Source organism: Otolemur garnettii, unplaced genomic scaffold (genome assembly GCF_000181295.1).
Source record: "Otolemur garnettii isolate 467f Iridium unplaced genomic scaffold, OtoGar3 scaffold00017, whole genome shotgun sequence".
Taxonomy (NCBI): domain Eukaryota; kingdom Metazoa; phylum Chordata; class Mammalia; order Primates; family Galagidae; genus Otolemur; species Otolemur garnettii.
Window position 1 is genome coordinate 10613191 of NW_003852412.1, and position 19278 is coordinate 10632468.

A 19278-nucleotide genomic window follows, 5' to 3' on the forward strand; every position below is an offset into this window, starting at 1 on the left:
ACAGGTTGGGTCTTAGCCACTGGGTAGAATTTATACCGCCTGTGGTCCCAGCTACTTGGGAGGTGGAGGCAAGAGATTCGCTTGAGCCCAGGAGTTGGAGGTTGCTGTGAGCTGTAATGCCACGGCTCTCTACCCAGGGGGACAGCTTGAGGCTCTGTCTCAAAAAAAAAAAAAAAGCACACACAAATTGGGCAAGTCCTGCCTATGAGAAGCATGGACTTGCTAGGTTTTGTATTGGAAAGGTTAGACAGCAACTGAAATAAAAACAGAAGTTGCTATTTGGGTTAGCTCAGGTTCTGAGAAGCAGCTGCCAAGCCCCAGTGAAGGGAGGCACAGTTGAGAGGAGCCATCCCAGAGTATCCAGCAGTCCAGGGAAGGTTTGGCAAGGCTGGGGGTGGCGGGAGGATTGTGACAACGTCAGCCTCAGACATGTCCTATGTGTCCCAGAAAGCACTGCCATAGTATTCTTGTCACAGTCATTGGTTGGGAGGAGCCCATGGGAAATGTGACCTTTGTACACACACCTGCACAATAACTTGAGGGTCTACAAGGTACACTCCCTCTGTTGCTGGCAGACACCCTCCAGCCGTAAGCAGACATTATCAGATAATTTGCAAGAAGTCTTTTCCCTCAGTAATCTAGAAGATAACTTGTCCTCCAGAGCAGCAGCGCCATGGTGAATTAGCTAGTATTGTTAGCTAGTATGCAAACATGTGTGAGACTAAAACCTTCTCTTCCATCTTCACCATGTTTCTCTGGGCTATAGGAGGTGTCCACTGATTTCTAACTCAGCTGTTAGAGGAAAAACGTCAGCTGTCTTCTGTGCAGCCTCTTCTCCTGCCAGGGAATAGAACACAAGTGTACGGAATAGACTATAGACTGGAATACAAGCATTCTGGTTATGGGCTGTGTTTTACTTATTTTGTGTATGCTCCTATAACAAAATACCTGAGACTGGATGATTTATAAAGAAATCTATGGCTCGGCACCTGTGGCTCAAGTGGCTAAGCCACCAGCCACATACACCTAAGGTGGCAGGTTTGAATCCAGCCCAGGCCTCCAAACAACAATAATGACTGCAACCAAAAAATAGCCAGGTGTTGTGGCAGGTGCCTGTAGTCCCAACTACTTGGGAGGTGGAGGCAGGAGACTCCCTTGAGCCCAGGAGTTGGAGGTTGCTGTGAGCTGTGATGCCACAGCACTCTACCTAGGGGGACAGCTTGAGTCTCTGTCTCAAAAAAAAAAAAAAAAGAAATCTATTTTTGCAGCTCAGTGCCTGTAGCTCAGGAGCTAGGGTGCCGGCCACATACAACAGAGCTGGTGGGTTCAAATCCGGCCCAGGCCTGCCAAACAACAATAACAACTACAACAAAGTATTGTGGCAGACACCTGTAGTCCCAGCTACTTAGGAGGCTGAGGCTAGAGAATCGCTTAAGCCCAAGAGTTGGAGGTTGCTGTGACCCCACAGTGCTCTACCAAAGGCAACATAATGAGACTCTGTCTCAAAAAAAAAAGAAAGAAATCTCTTTTCTTATAGTTCTGGAGGCTGGCAAGCCCAGGATCTTGGCAGGTTTGGTGTCTGGTGAGAAGGCTGTTCTATTTCAAGATGGCATGTTGTTGCTCCATCCTTCAGAGGGGACAATCACTCTGTTACCATCTGGTAGAAGGTAGAAGGGCAAAAGGACCAAACGCCGCATGAAACCACTTTTACAAGGGCCTTAGTCCCACTCACGAGGGAGGAGCCCTCATGATCTCATCATCTATTAAAGGCCTCACCTTGGAGACTGAGTTTCAACTTGAATTTTAGAGGGACCCAAATATTCAAACCCTAGTAGATTTTAATTTTCATAACAGAACTTTAACATTGTCAACTTCTAGTCCAGTTTCTCATCTGTCCTTAATGATTCGAATAGGACACTGATTCTAGGTCTCAAGCTAAGAAGTAGTCTCTTGAGCTATTTAACAGCCAACTCAAAATCCCAGGCAAAATTATTATCTTTGGGCAACATAATGTGAGGTATATTCTAATGCATTGAAAGTTACAACACTTGGCTCAGTACCTGTAGCTTAGTGGCTAGGGCACCAGCCACATACAACAGAGTTGGTGGGTTCAAATTCAGCCCGGGCCTGCTGAACAACAATGACAACTACAACCAAAAAATAGCTAAGCGTTGTGGTGGATGTCTGTAGTCCCAGGCAAGGGACTGGGAAGCTGAGGCAAGAGAATCACTTAAGCTCAAGAATCTGAGATTGCTGTGAGCTGTGATGCCACAGCACTCTACCAAGGGTGACACAGTGAGATTCTATCTCAAAAAAAAAAAAAAGAAAGAAAGAAAATTATAACACTTGAAAACAGCTGCAAACAGGTGCATGGGCCACATTACAATTTATACCTTTAATATTATGGCTTAGATTTTTTTTTTTTTTTTTTTGAGACAGAGCCTCAAGCTGTCCCCCTGGGTAGAGTGCCGTGGCATTACAGCTCACAGCAACCTCCAACTCCTGGGCTCAAGCGAGTCTCCTGCCTCCGCCTCCCAAGTAGCTGGGACCACAGGCGCCCGCCACAACGCCTGGCTATTTTTTGGTTGCAGCCATCATTGTTGTTTGGCGGTCCGGGCTGGGGATTCGAACCCGCCACCTTAGGTGTACGTGGCTGGCGCCTTAGCCGATTGAGCTATAGGTGCCGAGCCGATGGCTTAGATTTTTATAAGGGGTTGCATTTGCATTTACTACAAAACAGTAACGAGGACATTGTCCATTAGAGTACACATTTTTCTCTATTAAGAATCCATCATGAAAAGCAGGCATCTCAGAGCTGAGTTCTAAGAACTGTTTTATATTCCTGCACCCTCTCTGAGAAGCAGCTGTGTCTCCTCACTTCATATGATAAAAATTGTATAATTCTTCTTTTGTGCAATCAGAAAGCAGAGAGCTTGTATCTATGCTAAATCTTCATGGTTCTGGTATTAGTTTTACTTCTTTATCCTGGTTTTCTTTCTTTTGTTCTCCATTTTATTAATTTTGTATCATTTCATAAAGAGGCAGGAAATTTCAAAATTGAAAGTATATGTACTTACTGACTAGCACTTTTGTGAGCCTGAAAAGCAAAATGGACAGCCACAAAAACATTCACCATCCTCCAATCTTCAAAACCTCAGCATCAAAGATGAGCATAGCAATGATAGAGTCTTAAAGAGATGCATGCTGACATTTTAGCTTTTCCCCCAGATTAGAGGGAACACAGACAATGCCTGGGAGGTGATGATCTAAGAGGAATAGATGGGTGTGGAAGGGCCCTACATGCAGCTTTACCTACCGTGTTTCCCCAAAAATAAGACCTACCCAAAAATAAGCACTAGCAGGATTTCTATGCATTTGTTAAATATAAGCCCTACCCCAATAATAAGACCTAGTTATGGGTGTGGCTATGCAGATAAACTGCATATGCATTTTGGGGAGCAGTAAGGAAGACTGGAATACCTTTTATCTGCCACAGCTCCTTTCTCCTAGCCCTTCGCACTTGCCCATGTGGTAACCACAGTCGCAGGCATCCTATTGTGCACATGGGAACAGCTAGGGGAAAGGGAGTTCACACATCAGTAGCACCAGCCCCACCAACAAGGTCGGCTCCCGCTGTTGGTTCCAGAAGAAGATGACTTAACTGTATTTGAATAAATGTAGATTGTTGTATTATACTTAATAAAAATAAGACATCCCCTGAAAATAAGCCCTAGTGTGTCTTAGAAAAAATAAATATAAAACAGTGTCTTATTTTCGGGGAAACATGGTACATCACAGACTCACAAGGACTCTAGGATGGCAGCACCTTTCTACTGGATTATTTTAGTGGGGTCCTTACAAGAAGCAACTTATCTATGGAGAATATTTTTCTTTGAATAAAAGCTTAGGGAAGCTTCTTAGTGTGGGGCATCCAGGATTCTCTTGGACACCATATATATGTTGTCTTTTTGGCACCAGTTAGTTCTCCAAATCTGCCATTATCTACCTGGAGTTAATGTCAGATTCCACAAGTTAAAGGGCTTAGGCTGTTCCCGCTTCAGATGCCAGCTGCAAATAGAGTGCCCATGGGACACTGGCAGGACCCTCCACAAGAGAGGGTCTTAGTGTGCCTCAAAAATTTTTTTAAATCATTAATTAAATTATTTTCAAAAGAATTTCAAAGCACAGTAAGTATATTCTTCTTTTAACTTTTTTTTATCAACGTGGTTTAAATGTGCTGTAGTAATTTAACTATAAGTTCAAGTGCACTGTGAGATTAAAAAGGTTGAAAAACACTGACTTAGATATAGACTCTCTGGTTATTGAGCATATCCAGGTGGGCAAAGCACCCAAGATGCATTGCTCATAAGTGGATTGACCCACCATGAGCTCCCTTTTAAGAGATGACTCTTACTGAGAAGGAACAAATTATTTCCAAACCAGAAGAGGAGGTTGCAGAGAAGAAAATGATATCCCAAAAGAAACTGGAGAAACCAAAACTTATGGCACATCTATGGAAGTAGATGCCACATAAAATAAAAGCAAATAACAGTTTAAAAAATTAATTACTTTAAAAAGAAACTCTTACCTAAGGATTTTGGGAACTATTGGCCAGAAACTTAGGACAGAGATAGAATTTTTATCTATCTTATGAGATAAGATAGATTTTTTTATGAGACCATGTATTTAATATTGGAGAGCATAACTAAAATGTGTTTATTATTCCAAGGATTTAGCTATAGTAAAAGTTAAGAAATTATGCCCAGAACAGTAAATCAAACACAAAATCTTTCTGTCCTAAAACCTTAGCTGCCAATTACAAACAAGCTGTTGCAGGCAGATAAGACCCAATGGAGAGACGTAACACCCAAACACTGTGTTTAAGAGAGGAAGAGCTTTATTCCAGCCGGTGGAGCCATGGCACAGAAGAGTTCAAAATGGCCCCACTCCCCCAATGGCTCAATCTTCTCCTTTTTATTCCCAGTCAAAAAGTTCCAGCCCATGGGTACCTTTCTCATTGGTCAGTTTGAATCAAGCTGAAGAATTGGGCTCCAGCTTTTACAGAACCTCAGGATTTTACAGAAGCAGAAGCAAGTGTTAGATTCCAGGTCCCAGGAAATTCAGTTTCTACAAATTCCTAAGAGCTCATGGGGAGGACCTCACAGGTGTATCCTTGGGGTGTCCTTGAGAAGACCTCTGTTCTCTTAGATCTCACTTTTTCTGCGTATCCTCTCTCAAAGCCACCAAGGAAAAGGTTAACAGAGTTGTCTACATTAAAAAAAATAAATAAATTCTATACAGCAAAATCCCATAAGCACATTAAACAATAAACTGGAGGGGAGGGTGTTGAAGCACAAATGGGTTAATAGCCTGAAAGATTAGTTTCCACCGTGGGTAAAAGAGATAATTAGAAATTCATAAAAGAAGAAAGATCAACAAACACTAAGCATAAAAAATGCTCACCCTCACTAATACTAAAAAAGAATTATAAATTAAAGCAATGATGATGTATAGAGACTACTACTTAGAGTAGTACTAGAGACTAAGCCAATATTTAAAAGATAAAATCAAGGGTTAACTGAGGTGCTCAAAATTCTAAAAACAGGTATAAGAATGTTAGAGGGTATGTACAATCTAAGTGTTTTTCCCTGTAAGTATAACGTGTTGATGGCTCTGAGGTTTTTATTTTGTGCCAATTTCTTCGGGCTTAACCACGTTTGGGGTTTGCTCAGCTTCTTGAATCTGTGAGTTTATGGCTCTTTACAAAGTTGTGAGGTTTTTCAGCTATTATTTATTTCATCAACAGCCAAAAGTACAACAAATTTAGTTTCAAGATTGGATTGACTTTTATTTCTCTTTCTAGAATTGGGCGGCATCTCACTATAAATAGAATGAGTATTTTAATGAGCTGAGCAGAGCAGTTTAACTTTATAGGCAGAAAAGAGTGAAGAGAGGGAGGCACCTGTGGCTCAAGGAGTAGGGCACTGGCCCCATAGACCGGAGGTGGCAGATTTAAACTTGGCCTCGGCCAAAAACTGCAAGGAAAAAAAAAAAGAAAGAGAAGGGTGAAGAGAACAGAAACACTGGACAAAAGCCAATTGGTCCTTTCAAAGTTACTTCCCTTTTAGGGTTAAAACAAAGGGGACTTCCACCTTACACTGACTCAGTCTGGACTGGAATCTGCTGGGTTTGGAGAACTGCTCCTTTTCAAAGTTCAGTTTGATTTCCTAGTACTTAGCACAAGTGACTCCTTTCTGGTTTGGTCTGCTCTGCTGTGGCCTCATGTAAACCTTGTTTAACAATGTGAATACTTTTTCGGGGCCACTCTTCTCCTCTTCTCCTGCCTGAACTCCAATGACATAAATTTTGGATCTTTTGTTGGGTCCCACAGGTTCCCAATTTTGGTTTTGGTCTGTTTTCTCTGTTGTTCACATTGAATAGTTTCTGTCTTTCTAGCTTCCAGCTCACTGATTCTGCCCTCTGTTTCCTCCAATCTGCTCTTCAATTCAGTCGCTTAGCTTTTCATGTTACGTTTTTCAGTTCTAATGTTCCCATTTAGGGCTTCCTTATTTCTTCCACTTCTTTGCTGAGGCTTTCTATTTTTCCTATTTTTTCATGATGCTTTTTAAATTTCATATTTCAAGAGTGTTCATAGCTGCTCATGGAAGCATTATTATGGCTGCTTTAAAATATTTGTCATCTCTGCCATCTCAGTGCTGCTGTCTTTTGAGTCTCTTTTTTTTATTTTATTTGAAATCTTCCTGGTTATTTGTATGATGAGTGATTTCAGATTGAAAGCAGTCACTTTCATGTTATGTTATGAGAATTTAGATCCCATTTAAACCTTTTCTTTTGATTGGCTCTCACTCCTCTCTGGCACATTGCCTCATTATTAGAGGTGAAGATAAAAGTCCAGATTCCCTATTCACCATCCTTTACCATCCGATAGGGAATGTCCTTGTTACTACTGGGTGGGGACTGGAGTCCTTGTGATCATGGGATACTGTGGACTGGGGAGAAGGAACGAAAGTCCTGCTCCCCACTGAGGCTTCTCTGACACCACCCCAAGACGATGTTGGGGCACTTTATTAGGCTTCCGTGAGGGTGGAAGTCTAGGCTTTCCACTAGGCCTTTGCTGGGATAGCTGGTGGTTGAGCTACAATTTCTTCTGCTATTTGATTGGGAGAGTTTATTGTCTCAAGTTTCTGTCTTGCTAGCCTGCCTTTTTCCTGGTCCTTTGGCTAGCGGTGGCAGGTTTGGCTGGAACTCTTCTTTGCCTGCTCCTGTTGGCATTTCTGAGTTGCCAAGAAGTTGCTTCTTCAGTTCCAAGTCTGAGATCTATAAGGCAGGAAAGGAAATACAGGGCACTCACCCTCCCCGAGCTCTGTAATAGCTCTGCCTTTTCTCTGTATCTTTCCAGGTCTTCTCGTGTTTATTTTATATGTAATGTCCAGGATTTTTAGCTGTACTTAGGAAGAATAAGAAAGTATGTCTACTCTATCTCAATGCAAATTTTAATATTGTTCACTTACTAATTCAACAGTTATCCTTTTTTAATGCCTATGATACACCCATGAGTAAGGCATTTGTGATCTTTCTTCTCACTAGGACAAGTAAGTATCAGTTACAGTGTAGCATGGTCAGAATCATTATGTGAGAAGCACATAGTGCTCTGAGGGCCTCAGAGCATCAAAGAGGCTTTCATGGAAAAAGTAACATCTAAGCAGAGACCTGAAGAATAACAGGTGATATAGCCAGGCAAAGAGATGGAAAGAACATTGCAACCAGAGCAAATGTCACCTGAAAATCTCTGGAAGGAAGTCAGCAGAGGTAAGAAAAGAACAGGTCAGGAAGAACCTTGACCATTGCATTATTGTGTGGGGATGGGAGCCTTTGAGTTAGTTTAGAGAGAATGACAAGATCATTCTTGGCCATCAGAGAGTTGCTCTAATAGGCAGAAAGAGGGCAAGGAGGCGAGTCAAGGGCACCAAAGATGGTGATGTGGACCAGAAAAATACAGGTGGGAAAGGAGAGAACATGTTCCCAGATCTTTAGGGATAGAATCACCAAATCTGGTGCTTGGTCAGATGTTGGGGTGAAGACAAGGGGTTGTCAAAGATGATTCCAGTTTCAAGCTGAGCACAGTGGCTCATCCTGGTACTCTGGGAGGCCAAGGCAAGTGATCCCCTGAGCTCAGGAGTTTAAGACCAGCCTACTCAAGAGCAAGACCTTGTCTCTATTAACAATAGGAAAATTAGCCAGGCATTGTGGTGGAGCCTGTAGTCCCCCCATTAGGTGGGAGCTTACTGAGCCCCTCCCCCCCACACTTGAATTTAATTGTGTTTTCCTCATGTATGGGCCTATCATACATCTACTAGTTTCAAATTGGCACGGAGTACATGGATGCTTGCTTTTTCATTTTTTTTTATTAAGTCATAGCTGTGTACATTAATACTATCATGGGGTACAGTGGGTTGTTACTGTATACAATTTGGAATACTTTCATCCAACTGGTTAACACAGCCTTCATGTCATTTTCTTAGTTGTTATGTTAAGACATTTATATTCTACATTTAGTAACATTTACATGTACCCTTATAGGATAAATCATAGCGTGATCCCACCAATCCCCCGCCCTCTACCCACCCTCCTCCCTCCCCTCCCCTCCTGCAGCCATAAAGAAAGATGGAGAATTTACCTCCTTCATGTTTACATGGATGGAGCTGGAGAATATTCTTCTAAGCAAAGTATCTCAAGAATGGAAGGAAAGGTATCCAATGTACTCAACCCTATTATGAAACTAATCTATAGCTCTCGTAGGAAAACTATAACCCAATGCTTTTCCATTCTTGAGATACTTTACTAAGGAGAATGTTCTTCAGTCCATCCAGGTAAATACGAAAATCGAGGTGGTGACTTTCTGCTGCCCCCGTGTGGCCCTGGCGGAATTCCGCCGCTCACACTTCACGCTTGCGGCCCAGGGGCCATTTCCCCCACCCCCACCCCCGTCCTGCGCGGAGCTCAGGCCGGGGGCCCGCACTTGGAGCGATGCATCCGGCCCTTTCCGCCGGCCTCCAGCCCCGCGGACCCCCGCAGCAGGGCAGGCCCGCCCCAGGGGTCTTCGGCGGCGCGTTCCTGCCTGCCTTTCCCTCGGGCCTCTTCCTTCCTTCCTCCGCAGGCTGCGCAGTTGGAGCCATGACCTCAGAAGGGATTTGCGAGTAAACCCCCGATTGTTCACACCTGCTGTCGCCCGGGCAGCTGCTGCTGTTACCCAGCGCCGCGGGATGGGTCTCTCCCTGGATGAGCTAAAACCGAAACATGCCCAGAATTAACCTCCCTAAGCCCCTCCCCTTCGGCTGTTCTTGTTTAGACAGAGAAGTTCTCTCATTTCCCCTTCATGCTCAATCCCGAAAGTCTGTAATCCTGGATCTCTCAGGGACCAGCTGCAGGACCTCGGGGAGACCACGCAGCATACCCGGCCTGAACTGTTTGGGATAGAAATGAGAGGATTGAAATAAATAGCATCTCAGGGACTCCCTAACTCTAGAATTCGCTTCACCACCATCATCAGCTATCCCAGGACAATTTTGTTCACTTCTTTCTCGACTACTTCTGCATCTATGATCATAAAAAATAAAGATCTCATTTATTTCTCAATATTTTGAAATGAAGGAATCGTTTAACTATCCTGTGTATGTAATACATTCCATCCATGGCCCTGTACTCTGCTTTATTTTTTATATGCCTTATTATATTAGATAGGTTTATATTATGTATATACATTTATATATTTTTAATTTGTTATATGTTATATATTTTATTTTTCTTTATATGCATTATCATTATATATGTCATACCTTGGCCATTCAGCAAATGTCAGATTCCTTTTGTCTTTGACCAAGTGAAAGGTGACAGGGTGGGGAACATATACTTCTTTTGCCCACACTCTTGCCGGCAGTGGGTTTAAGCTCTGTTTTTAAGCTCACCTGGATATTAGGATTCACAGCCATGTTCACAAACCTTGGCCTTACCTGAACTTCAGGTTGCCGCCTGGTGCTCAGTCATTCTATCATTATTCCCCTGTCCCAGGTCCTCATTCCCTAGCTAGGTCTTTCAGATAAGTGATAAGACACAAAAGCTCCCATTATTACCTGTCCATGAATATTTGATTTCAACAGGAACAAGCAACAGAAGCTCCTTGGTTAGGGGATGGGGGGGGAGGGAGCTGGAGGGCTCCTATGGACCCAGAGATACTTCCCAGACACACCTGGCAGGTGCATCCTTCCCCGGCTGGGTGTGAGTCAGAACAGCACTGCTTGCAGGGGTTCAGAGAGCCACCACACCCCCATTAAGGAGCTTATATGCACACACCCATTGCCCACTGGCTAGGGCAAATTTTCTACCTTTGGAGATAAGATATCAATTAGATTTAGTATTTTCTGACATAAAGATATGAAATTAGTCTTTTTTCCTGGGGGGAGGATGGCGGGCAGGGAACAGGATAATAGGCATCAGTCAACAAATGTGACTCAACCAGTGCCCATTATATGTCCATTACAAAAAATCCACTTCCAACATATTTGAAAGACCTCAGGAAACGTGTTAGGGTAGCCTTTCATTAACAAGCTTCATCGTGTTCGTGTAGCCTTTCATTAACAAGCATCATAGGCAGGGCTCAGTGGCTCAGGCCTGTAATCCTAGCACACCGAGAGGCTGAGGCAGGTGAATCAATTGAACTCAGGAGTTTGAGACCAGCCTGAGCAAGAGCAAAACCCTGTCTCTACTAAAAATAGAGAAATTAGCTGGGCATTGTGGCGGGCACCTATACTATAGTCCCAGCTACTTGGGAGGCTGAGGCAAGAGGATTGTTTAAGCTCAAGAATTTGAGGTTGCTGTGAGCTATGATGCCATGTTACTCTACCCAGGGTGACAAAGTGAGACTGTGTCTCAAAAAAAAAAAAAAGAAAGAAAAGAAAAAAAACAGAAAGAAAAACACGCATCATAGGCTCATAGGTATCCCTGCGAGGAAGCTGAGAGGGGATTATGCTGAGTGACTGCAAAGACTGCCCAACCCCACCCTCCAGTGGGGCCTGGATTTAATCCCCGAGAAGGAGCTTCCCCTTGATATAAACCCAGCCCTGAGGAGGGGAGTGGGGAGAGCGGTGTGGAGGGAAGTCAAATCAAGGCAAGTGAGAAAGATCAGGAAGAGAAGGAAATGATTCCTATTGGATGAGAAACGGCCGCTAGTAGAAATGAATTAAACTATGAGCTGTGAAAAGCAGAGTGAACAAGGCAGCTTAACAAGAGCAGCAGCAAGAAGGGGGAAGGGGTCGAGCCTTTGGGTTGGATCCCTCTCCTCACTCTTGGGCACAGCACACCTTGGCGCCTTCAGACTCTCCTGCAGCTCATCCCATTCCCTAAGGAACACTTCCAAAAGAGGCAGGTCACATATGTGAAGCGTTCAGTGCAGTGTTGTTTATGTTACCCCTAAATTTGGAAGCCTCTTAATTAGCCAATGTATAGGTACAGATATAATGATTCTATGTTAAGTAAGCCATTTAATTTCAAACAAAACATCAACAATATGGAACAAACAAAAACATGAATGATTGAAAAAAGAAGAAAGCAGAATTTTCTAAATCCTCATTTATTATGATTTATATGATTGAAAGTACACTACAGGGAATTTGGAAATTAAAACCAGTTGTTGGAGGGGTGGAATGGATGTTTTGCATTTGTAATTTCCTTTAGTATACAACGGTCAACTCATTCTGAAAATGAAGACATCTCTGGGAAGATAGCAGGGTTCTCAGCCCTGGATACACTTCCATATCACACTAATAGAACTTCTAAAAGACACTAATACCTGGGCCTGACCCTCCCACCTTGGTCTCCCAAAGTGCTGGGATTACAGGTGTGAGCCACCATATCCAGCTCTGAGTATTCCTTTTATAACTTCTACCAATGATTGAACTGAGTTGTCTCGAAAAAGTTTCTTTCCAAAAGTCTAAACAAAGAGAATGCTTGCATTTAACCCATTCCCCTCCCCCTTTAACAGATAAATTCTGTGCGCTGAATTTGGATCTATAGCATTTCAGACCCTTTCAAAACACAGCAGTTGAATTTTTTCTTTTTTTTTTGAAACTGGGATCTTGCTCTGTTACCCAAACTGGAGTAGATTTGCATGGATCATAGCTCACTGCAGCTTCAAACCCTAGACTCAGTGATCCTCCTGCCTCAGCCTCTTGATTAGCTGGTGCGACCAGTGTGCAGCACCACACCCAGCTAATTTTTATATGGTTTGTAGAGATGGAGTCTCACTATGTTTATTGCTCAGGCTAGGCTCAAGTTTCTAGGCTCAAGTGATCCTCCCAGCTCAGCCTCCCAAAGAGCTGGGTTTACAGGCATGAGCCACTGCACCTGGCCACATTTAACACTTTTCCCTAATGATGTCATCTGTTGATGGAGCGGACATTCAGCCAATGTTTAAAACAGCAGCTAATACTCACATCATGCCTACCACATGCCATCACTGCCCTCGGTGCCTCCATTTGTCAGCATCCCTTTGCCTGCAGTTGGCCCTGTGCTCAAGGTAGTAAAAACAGAAAGGAAAGATCCTGGATGTAATGACAAAACTATCCTCACTCTGTCCAGAACGGAGCCAGCAGTTTCCTCTTCCTGGGCATTAATTGAAACATAAAACTATGCAAGGAAACTAGAACCAAATGAATCGTGAAGGCCCTGGAGAAGGAGCTGCCTCCAGATGTAGCGAGAGATGCCCACGTCCACCATCAGTGGAGTCTCCACCAGCTCAGCATCCCAACACGTCCTCAGATGGAGGGGGTCCGTGGTGCAAGGAGGGGAGCCACCGCAATGGTAGGGGGAAGAGAGCTGCTACAGTCCTAGGGTACTGCTTGGGGACAGAATTTACATTTTAAAAGTTGAGCACAAATTGGAAACCAAGGAATCTGGCTGGACAGATGAGAAGCAAATGATGACGCTTCTAGAGAGATGATAGGTCATTTTGTTCTTTCTCTTTGGTGCTTGTTGGTTAAGAGAAGGCATGAAAATGGCCCTTTGATCTGAAAAAGAACAGTAGCTCATTCCACAGCTGGGAAGTCCGCAGGTCAGGGCTCTAAAAGCCATGAGCTTCCCACCCTCAAAGGACTTTCTGAGCACAGGGTGACTTGTACCTGGCATTTCTGAGAAAATAATACCCCTCCTTTAAGAGGAAATAAATGAACCAAAAGCTTATTTACTTTACAAACAGACACCCCAAGAAAGAATCACTTTGTAATGATTTTTCTAACATGACTATGCCTCTGATGGGATGAAAAATCATACCCTCCAACTGCAAAAGAAATTTTTTTCCCAAGGCAGTCTCACTATGTTGCTCAGGCTGGTCTTGAACATCGTGCAAGAGCCACTGCACTCACCCCACACATACAGTATTTGAAAGAAAAATTTACTTATCCAAGGAAAGGGCGCTCGTGTTTTCTTGAATGCCAACACTCACTTAAGGGGCTGTGCGTTCTGCATCCACACCAGATTCTCATCTGACGGTCTGCCTTTGCTTGGTAAATGAAAATGGAGATTTCTAGGGAATAAGGATTTGATGTCTCTTTTTTAAAAGCTTCAGAGACCAGATGTTCCTGACCCATCTGTCTTCAGACTGCACAGAAATCTCGGGATGTCACCCATCCCTCGGTCGTAGTTTCAGTGGTAGTACATATAAGGAGGTGACTGCCTGCATTTTATTCTCGGTTCTGAATTATACCAGAGATTCATAGCTTGGGAAAATGTGGTTATTTTAACTCGAATGTAAATCCTGTGCCATTCTGCAGTTTCAGTGTGCAGAGACTTCTTCATGACAGAAGAATAGTTTCCTTTCTCTTATCAGCAACATACACACTGGCCATTTCCCCAGAAGGATATAGCTTATCTAACTGCCAGGAGATGTATTTGGTAGTGAATGACTCTAGAACCTAGAAACTAAAATGTAGCTTGAAAAAAGTGAAAAGAGCACAGTGCAGTGGCTTGTGCTGTGGTCCCTGCCACTCAGAAGACCAAGGTGGGAGGATCGCTTGAGGCCAGGAAGTTTGAGGTTGCTGTGAGCTGTGATGCCACAGCACACTGCCACGGGTGACATAGTGAGACTCTGTCTCAAAAAAAATAAATAAATACATAAAAATAAAAAAAAAATCTTAAGTGAAATAAGTCATTCTGAAAAGGCTGAACACTATCAGATTTCAACCATGTTACATTTCAGAAAAGGCAAAACTATGAAGACAGTGAAAGAATTGGTTGTTGTGTTGTGTAGGGCTGGGGGAGGAGGGAGGGTTGGTGAGGAACAGGGGACTTTAGAGCCGTGAAACCAGTGTGCTGTGTGATCCTATAATGGTAGATACGTGTCATTACACATTTGCCAAAACCCACAGAACCTACAACACCAAGAGGGAGACCTAATGTGAACTGTGGACTTTAGTTAATGATAATATGTCAATATCGGCCCATCCATTGTAACGAAGGGACCAGACCATGCGGGAAGTTAACAGACAAAACTCAGTCTGCGTATATACCCTCTTTCCTTTCATTCAGTTTTTTCTTGTAAATTTGGAGCTACTCAAAAAGATCTTTTCATTTAAAAACAAAAACAAAACACCACAGAAAGACAGTTCAGCCTCCTCGCATCCTCTCCATGGAGCCGCAGGGGTGGTGATGGTGTATTCTACGGAAGTCGTCTTTGGTACCCAATGTGTAGCCTTGGGCGATGTCATTTGAAAGCATTTATCAGTATATTAAATCTCCTTATCTTTTTAGAGATTATTGCTATTACTTGCCTCTTTCTTTAAAGAAGAACATAAATTTAGCTTACCTTCCCAAGAAGTTCCTCTTTCTTTCAGGGATTCTGTTACATTCCAGTCAGCAATTCCAGAGCCTACTCACTCCCTAGGTGTTGCCAAAAAGAAAATCTGTGTTTTCTGCCCTTTTTTAAGTGTTCTGATCAGTGAAATCATTGGCTGTGCACTAACTCACAGACTGGGTTTATACAGCTCACAAAGTGTTTATTCCTTTCCTGATGGAGTGGAAGGAGCGAGGTTGGATAATAACCACAATAAATGTTATGCTATGAGGAGTGCACACGTGGGAGAAAATATCATGAGGAGTAGTAGTGAGGGGTAGTTGTTATGACTTGCCAAAGGAAAACTTCACACTTACAAATTCACAAATCAATCCAAGAAAGATGCCTACGAAATGTTGCATTTAGCAGCCTGTAAGATGCCTTTCCCTCCAGGAGTTTAAAGAAAAGATAGATCTGCATTCAATATGCCTTTAATGTGCACAGATGCCCACTGACAACCAAAAAATGGTGAAGTGGCGTGAAGTCAGAAGGAAATTCACATTCTCTTATGATGTCAGTGGTCTGTGTAGTCTCACGAACAAAGTTCCCCGATTAAAAGACCACATCAGACCACTCAATGCCTGCATTTTAAAGACAGTAAAATTTTTCTTTTTTAAAGAATGTCTTAAGAAATGGGGTGTGTCTTACTTATATGCCTGTACATCTTAAATGCCAGTGAAGGGAGAGAACAAGATTTTCTCTAGGCCTAGAGATTCTCTCTTCTGTATTCTCTTCTGTAATGTTTTCTTGGACTTGATTCCCCACAGAGAACTCTGATGGGAGGATAACAAATGTCCCACTAGCTCACTGGCAGACGGCCTGGCTCAGTATTCGGTTTCTGCCTGCTACCAAAAACGTCTGGCAAGAGAGCATGACATTGCACCTCCATGGTACCTGAAAGAGGAGGGCGACAATGCCATCCTGTGTGCTTTTCTCTGAAAACTCCAACTCAAAATGAGTACAATAATTAAGCTAATAAGAGGAAAAGGGAATGAGTAAAAATCAAAATAAATATGTTGTCATAGATTTAGCTCTGGAATGAAATTTAAATTTCCTTTTTAATATAGATGTTTCTGAAATTGTGGGAATTCACAAAACAAAATAACAAGTAACTTTTTTTTTTTTTTTTTTTGAGACAGAGCCTCAAGCTATCCCCCTGGGTAGAGTGCCGTGGCATCACGCTCATGGCAACCTCCAACTCCTGGGCTCAAGCGAGTCTCCTGCCTCCACCTCCCAAGTAGCTGGGACCATAGGCGCCCGCCACAACGCCTGGCTATTTTTTGATTGCAGCCGTCATTGTTGTTTGGCGGGTCCGGGCTGGGGATTCGAACCCGCCACCTCAGGTGTATGTGGCTGGCGCCTTAGCGGGTTGAGCCACAGGCGCCGAGCCAACAAGTAACTTTTGTAAAGTGACAAGAAGCTGCTCAATTTCCTTACCCCAATCTTTCCATACTTTGCCTGGGGTGGTGAGCTCCCATGCTGAGCAGAGGTGACCTGTTATCTCTCTAAGCAACTGTGTTTCATGCCTGTTTCTTTGCTGAGAGAAGGGTCTGAATAGGGTTAAGATTATAGGTTTGATTTAAGCCACACTTTCTTCCAATACCATTGGACCAAGAGAGAGAAGAGATTTTTCTGTTCTCTATTTATTTATTTATTTATTTTAAGACAATGTCTCACTCTGTTGCCCAGGCTAGAGTGCCATGGCAGCCTACCTCATAGCAACCTTAAACTCCTGGGCTCAAGTGATCCTCCTGCCTCAGCCTCCCATGTAGCTGGGACTATAGGCGTCCACCATCACACCTGGCTACTTTTTCTATTTTTAGTACAGATGGGGTCTCACTCCAGCTCAGGCTGTTCTCAAAGTCCTGCATTCCAGCCATCCTCCCACCTCTGCTTCCCAGAGCACCAGGATTACAGGTGTGAACCACGGCACCCCACCAGATTTTTCTTACTCCCTAAAATTTTCTTCTCTTCCTATTCACAATAAATGGAGATTTATGGGCAGAATAAGAGTCAACAGAGAAGGTAAGGAAAGCAACAGGGGGCTGAAGGAACAATGCCCACAGCTGGGATTCTCTACCCCCAGATTTGCTAAAAAGCATTGAATTACTTGTTCTGATGACATGTAACAAGCGCTCCTTGAAGACCACTGGAAATTACTCCAAAGGCAATTGTGTCTGAAGTTGGAATCATGGGAGTCATTTTCTCAACCTCGTCCCTATCTCCTTCCTTTGCAGGGCGACAGGCTTCGGCTTCCTGAACGCACTGTGCAAAGCAGCAGCCGTCCTGGGAAACTTAATATTCGGCTCTCTGGTTGGCATCACCAAAGCCATCCCCATCCTGCTGGCTTCCACTGTGCTCGTGTGTGGAGGACTCGTGGGGCTGCGCCTGCCTGACACACGAACCCAGGTTCTGATGTAACGGGAATAAAGCCATCCCTCCTTCCGGCGTTTCCTCCTCCCGCTGTGGTCAGCTCTGACTGACCCAAGGCTCCAGAGTTTTCCTAGCTAGAAAGGTGATCAAGTATCAGAACACAAACTCCTGCTGTGACCTAAAATTTAGATGCATATCATCATGACCCTTAAATGTGATATTACACAGGTTTATTTTCCTGCACTGTTACCTTTCCCAACTGTGACGCTGCTGTCCCCCCAGCCCCCGCAGTCAGTGGAAGCATTTCTAAAATGTCCTTATCAGCCAGGCTTCCCTGGGGTTCTGCACATTGAAGGTTTAGAAGCTAAGAAGACTGGACTGGTGTAAGAAATAGATCCTGTTTCTAATTCAACGTTAACAGGAAATATAAGTTGGCGTATTATTGCATTTGTGCTGAGAGGGATTTTTTTTTTTCAAACAGAGTGATATTTCCTGTTTACTTAGAAAAGGACAGCCAGCAATTCTCAATATTACAGCAGAGAAATCTGTATAGCACCAAAACAGGGCTGGGTGGGGCTTGTGGGGGGGGCAAGACAATTAACATGACTCTGCTAACAAGAAAAATAAAGGCTCTGCAATTAGCAAAAATCTGAGTGAGCTGAATAAGCAAAAATTCTGTCAGAAAGCCCAGTTAAACTTCTGAAGATACGCGGGGGAAAGACTGGATCACTGTCTGTGACTGTGGCACGTGGTTCAGAATGTTTGAAAATCAGAGATCAGACAGAGAGCTTCTGCCCCCATATCCCACACCCGCTGCAGCTGCCAGGTAGAGGGAAAGAAAGCCACTTCTTAAAAACTGTGTCTGCCTACCTGATTCTGCCATTCGTCTAAACAGTCTAGAAAATTGCCAGTGGATATCTATGTCTAGAAAATTGTCAGTGGATATCTAAGTTGTTCTAAACTGCTAATTAGGAAGAAGTTCACACCTATAATAAGACACTTGGAAATGCAAAATGGTACCTCTTTCCGGTGGGACCTTCTCACCCTGACCCAGCCCTGTCCGCCCCACACCTGCAGTTGACATGCAGCTTCCCAGCTGGCATCACCTAAACTGGCTTGTCCCTCCTGCTTCCTCAGGTGCACTGGTCAGTGTGTCCCTCGGGCTCTGTCTCTGTGTGACATCACAGTCTGCCTGCACTCCTGGGGCCTCTGGCAAGCAAGGGCAGTGCTTCCTGATGGCTGCCTGGCTGCAGTTTTCCCTCTGGAATCTGCCTGGTCTTGGAAGAAAGGTCAGCAGAATGTTCCCAGGGGCCAGCTGTCAGCTACTCGACCGTCTGGCCTCTTGCACTCCCCCTCCCCCAAGCATGTCCTTTTTTACTCATCTTCTTTGAAATCGGAAGCCTCCTTGTAGACTTGGAGCTGATGACCAGCAGCCAGGAATAAATCCCATATTAAAACAATATTCCTTTTTTAACTCTGTCTTATTAGAGGGTTATCCTCATGACTTATTCTAGGCGTCTCTAACAGCCCTGAGGCCTCCAGGAAGGGAAAGCTTTTGTGTCCACTACTCATTACATTCAGAGATGGCCTCACTCCCCAGAGGACCCCTCCCCTTCCTAATGACCCCTCCTAGAGCTCAGTCTAAGGGAAAAACTTGTTTCATTAACATAAGCCGTTAATGGACTCCCCATCAAAGTAATCCAGGTCTGTAGAGGGGGCAGCTGGTGTTGGGGGGGTGTCAGGAAGAGGGTGGTCCCCTAGGGTGTGTGCCCAGGGCCAGAACATCAGTCAGGAAAACTCAAACCCAAAACTGCAAAGGTGGCAGGAAGAAAAAAAAATTAATACAGGGTAGATGAGCTATATCTGAAAGACACCAACAAAGCGGGAAAAGAAACAGAGCTTCCTCTCACTGCTGCCTCCTGCCATATTATTGGAGAACAAAGACAGCAAACAACCCAGGAAAGTAGCCTGGATGTGATGTTTCCAGATGTGCTCTTTCCCCC

General features: G+C 43.8%; 1 protein-coding gene across 1 annotated transcript in view; it reads left to right on the plus strand.

Annotated features, from left to right (window-relative positions):
* SV2C (synaptic vesicle glycoprotein 2C) overlaps window positions 1–17366 on the plus strand; it is a 241488-nt gene extending 224122 nt beyond the window's left edge. The window contains exon 13 of the mRNA XM_003785923.2: window positions 17140–17366. Coding sequence (XP_003785971.1) covers window positions 17140–17323 — 184 coding nt within the window. The 3' untranslated portion in view covers window positions 17324–17366. The remainder of the gene's footprint in view (window positions 1–17139) is intronic.
* Window positions 17367–19278: the final 1912 nt, after the last annotated feature.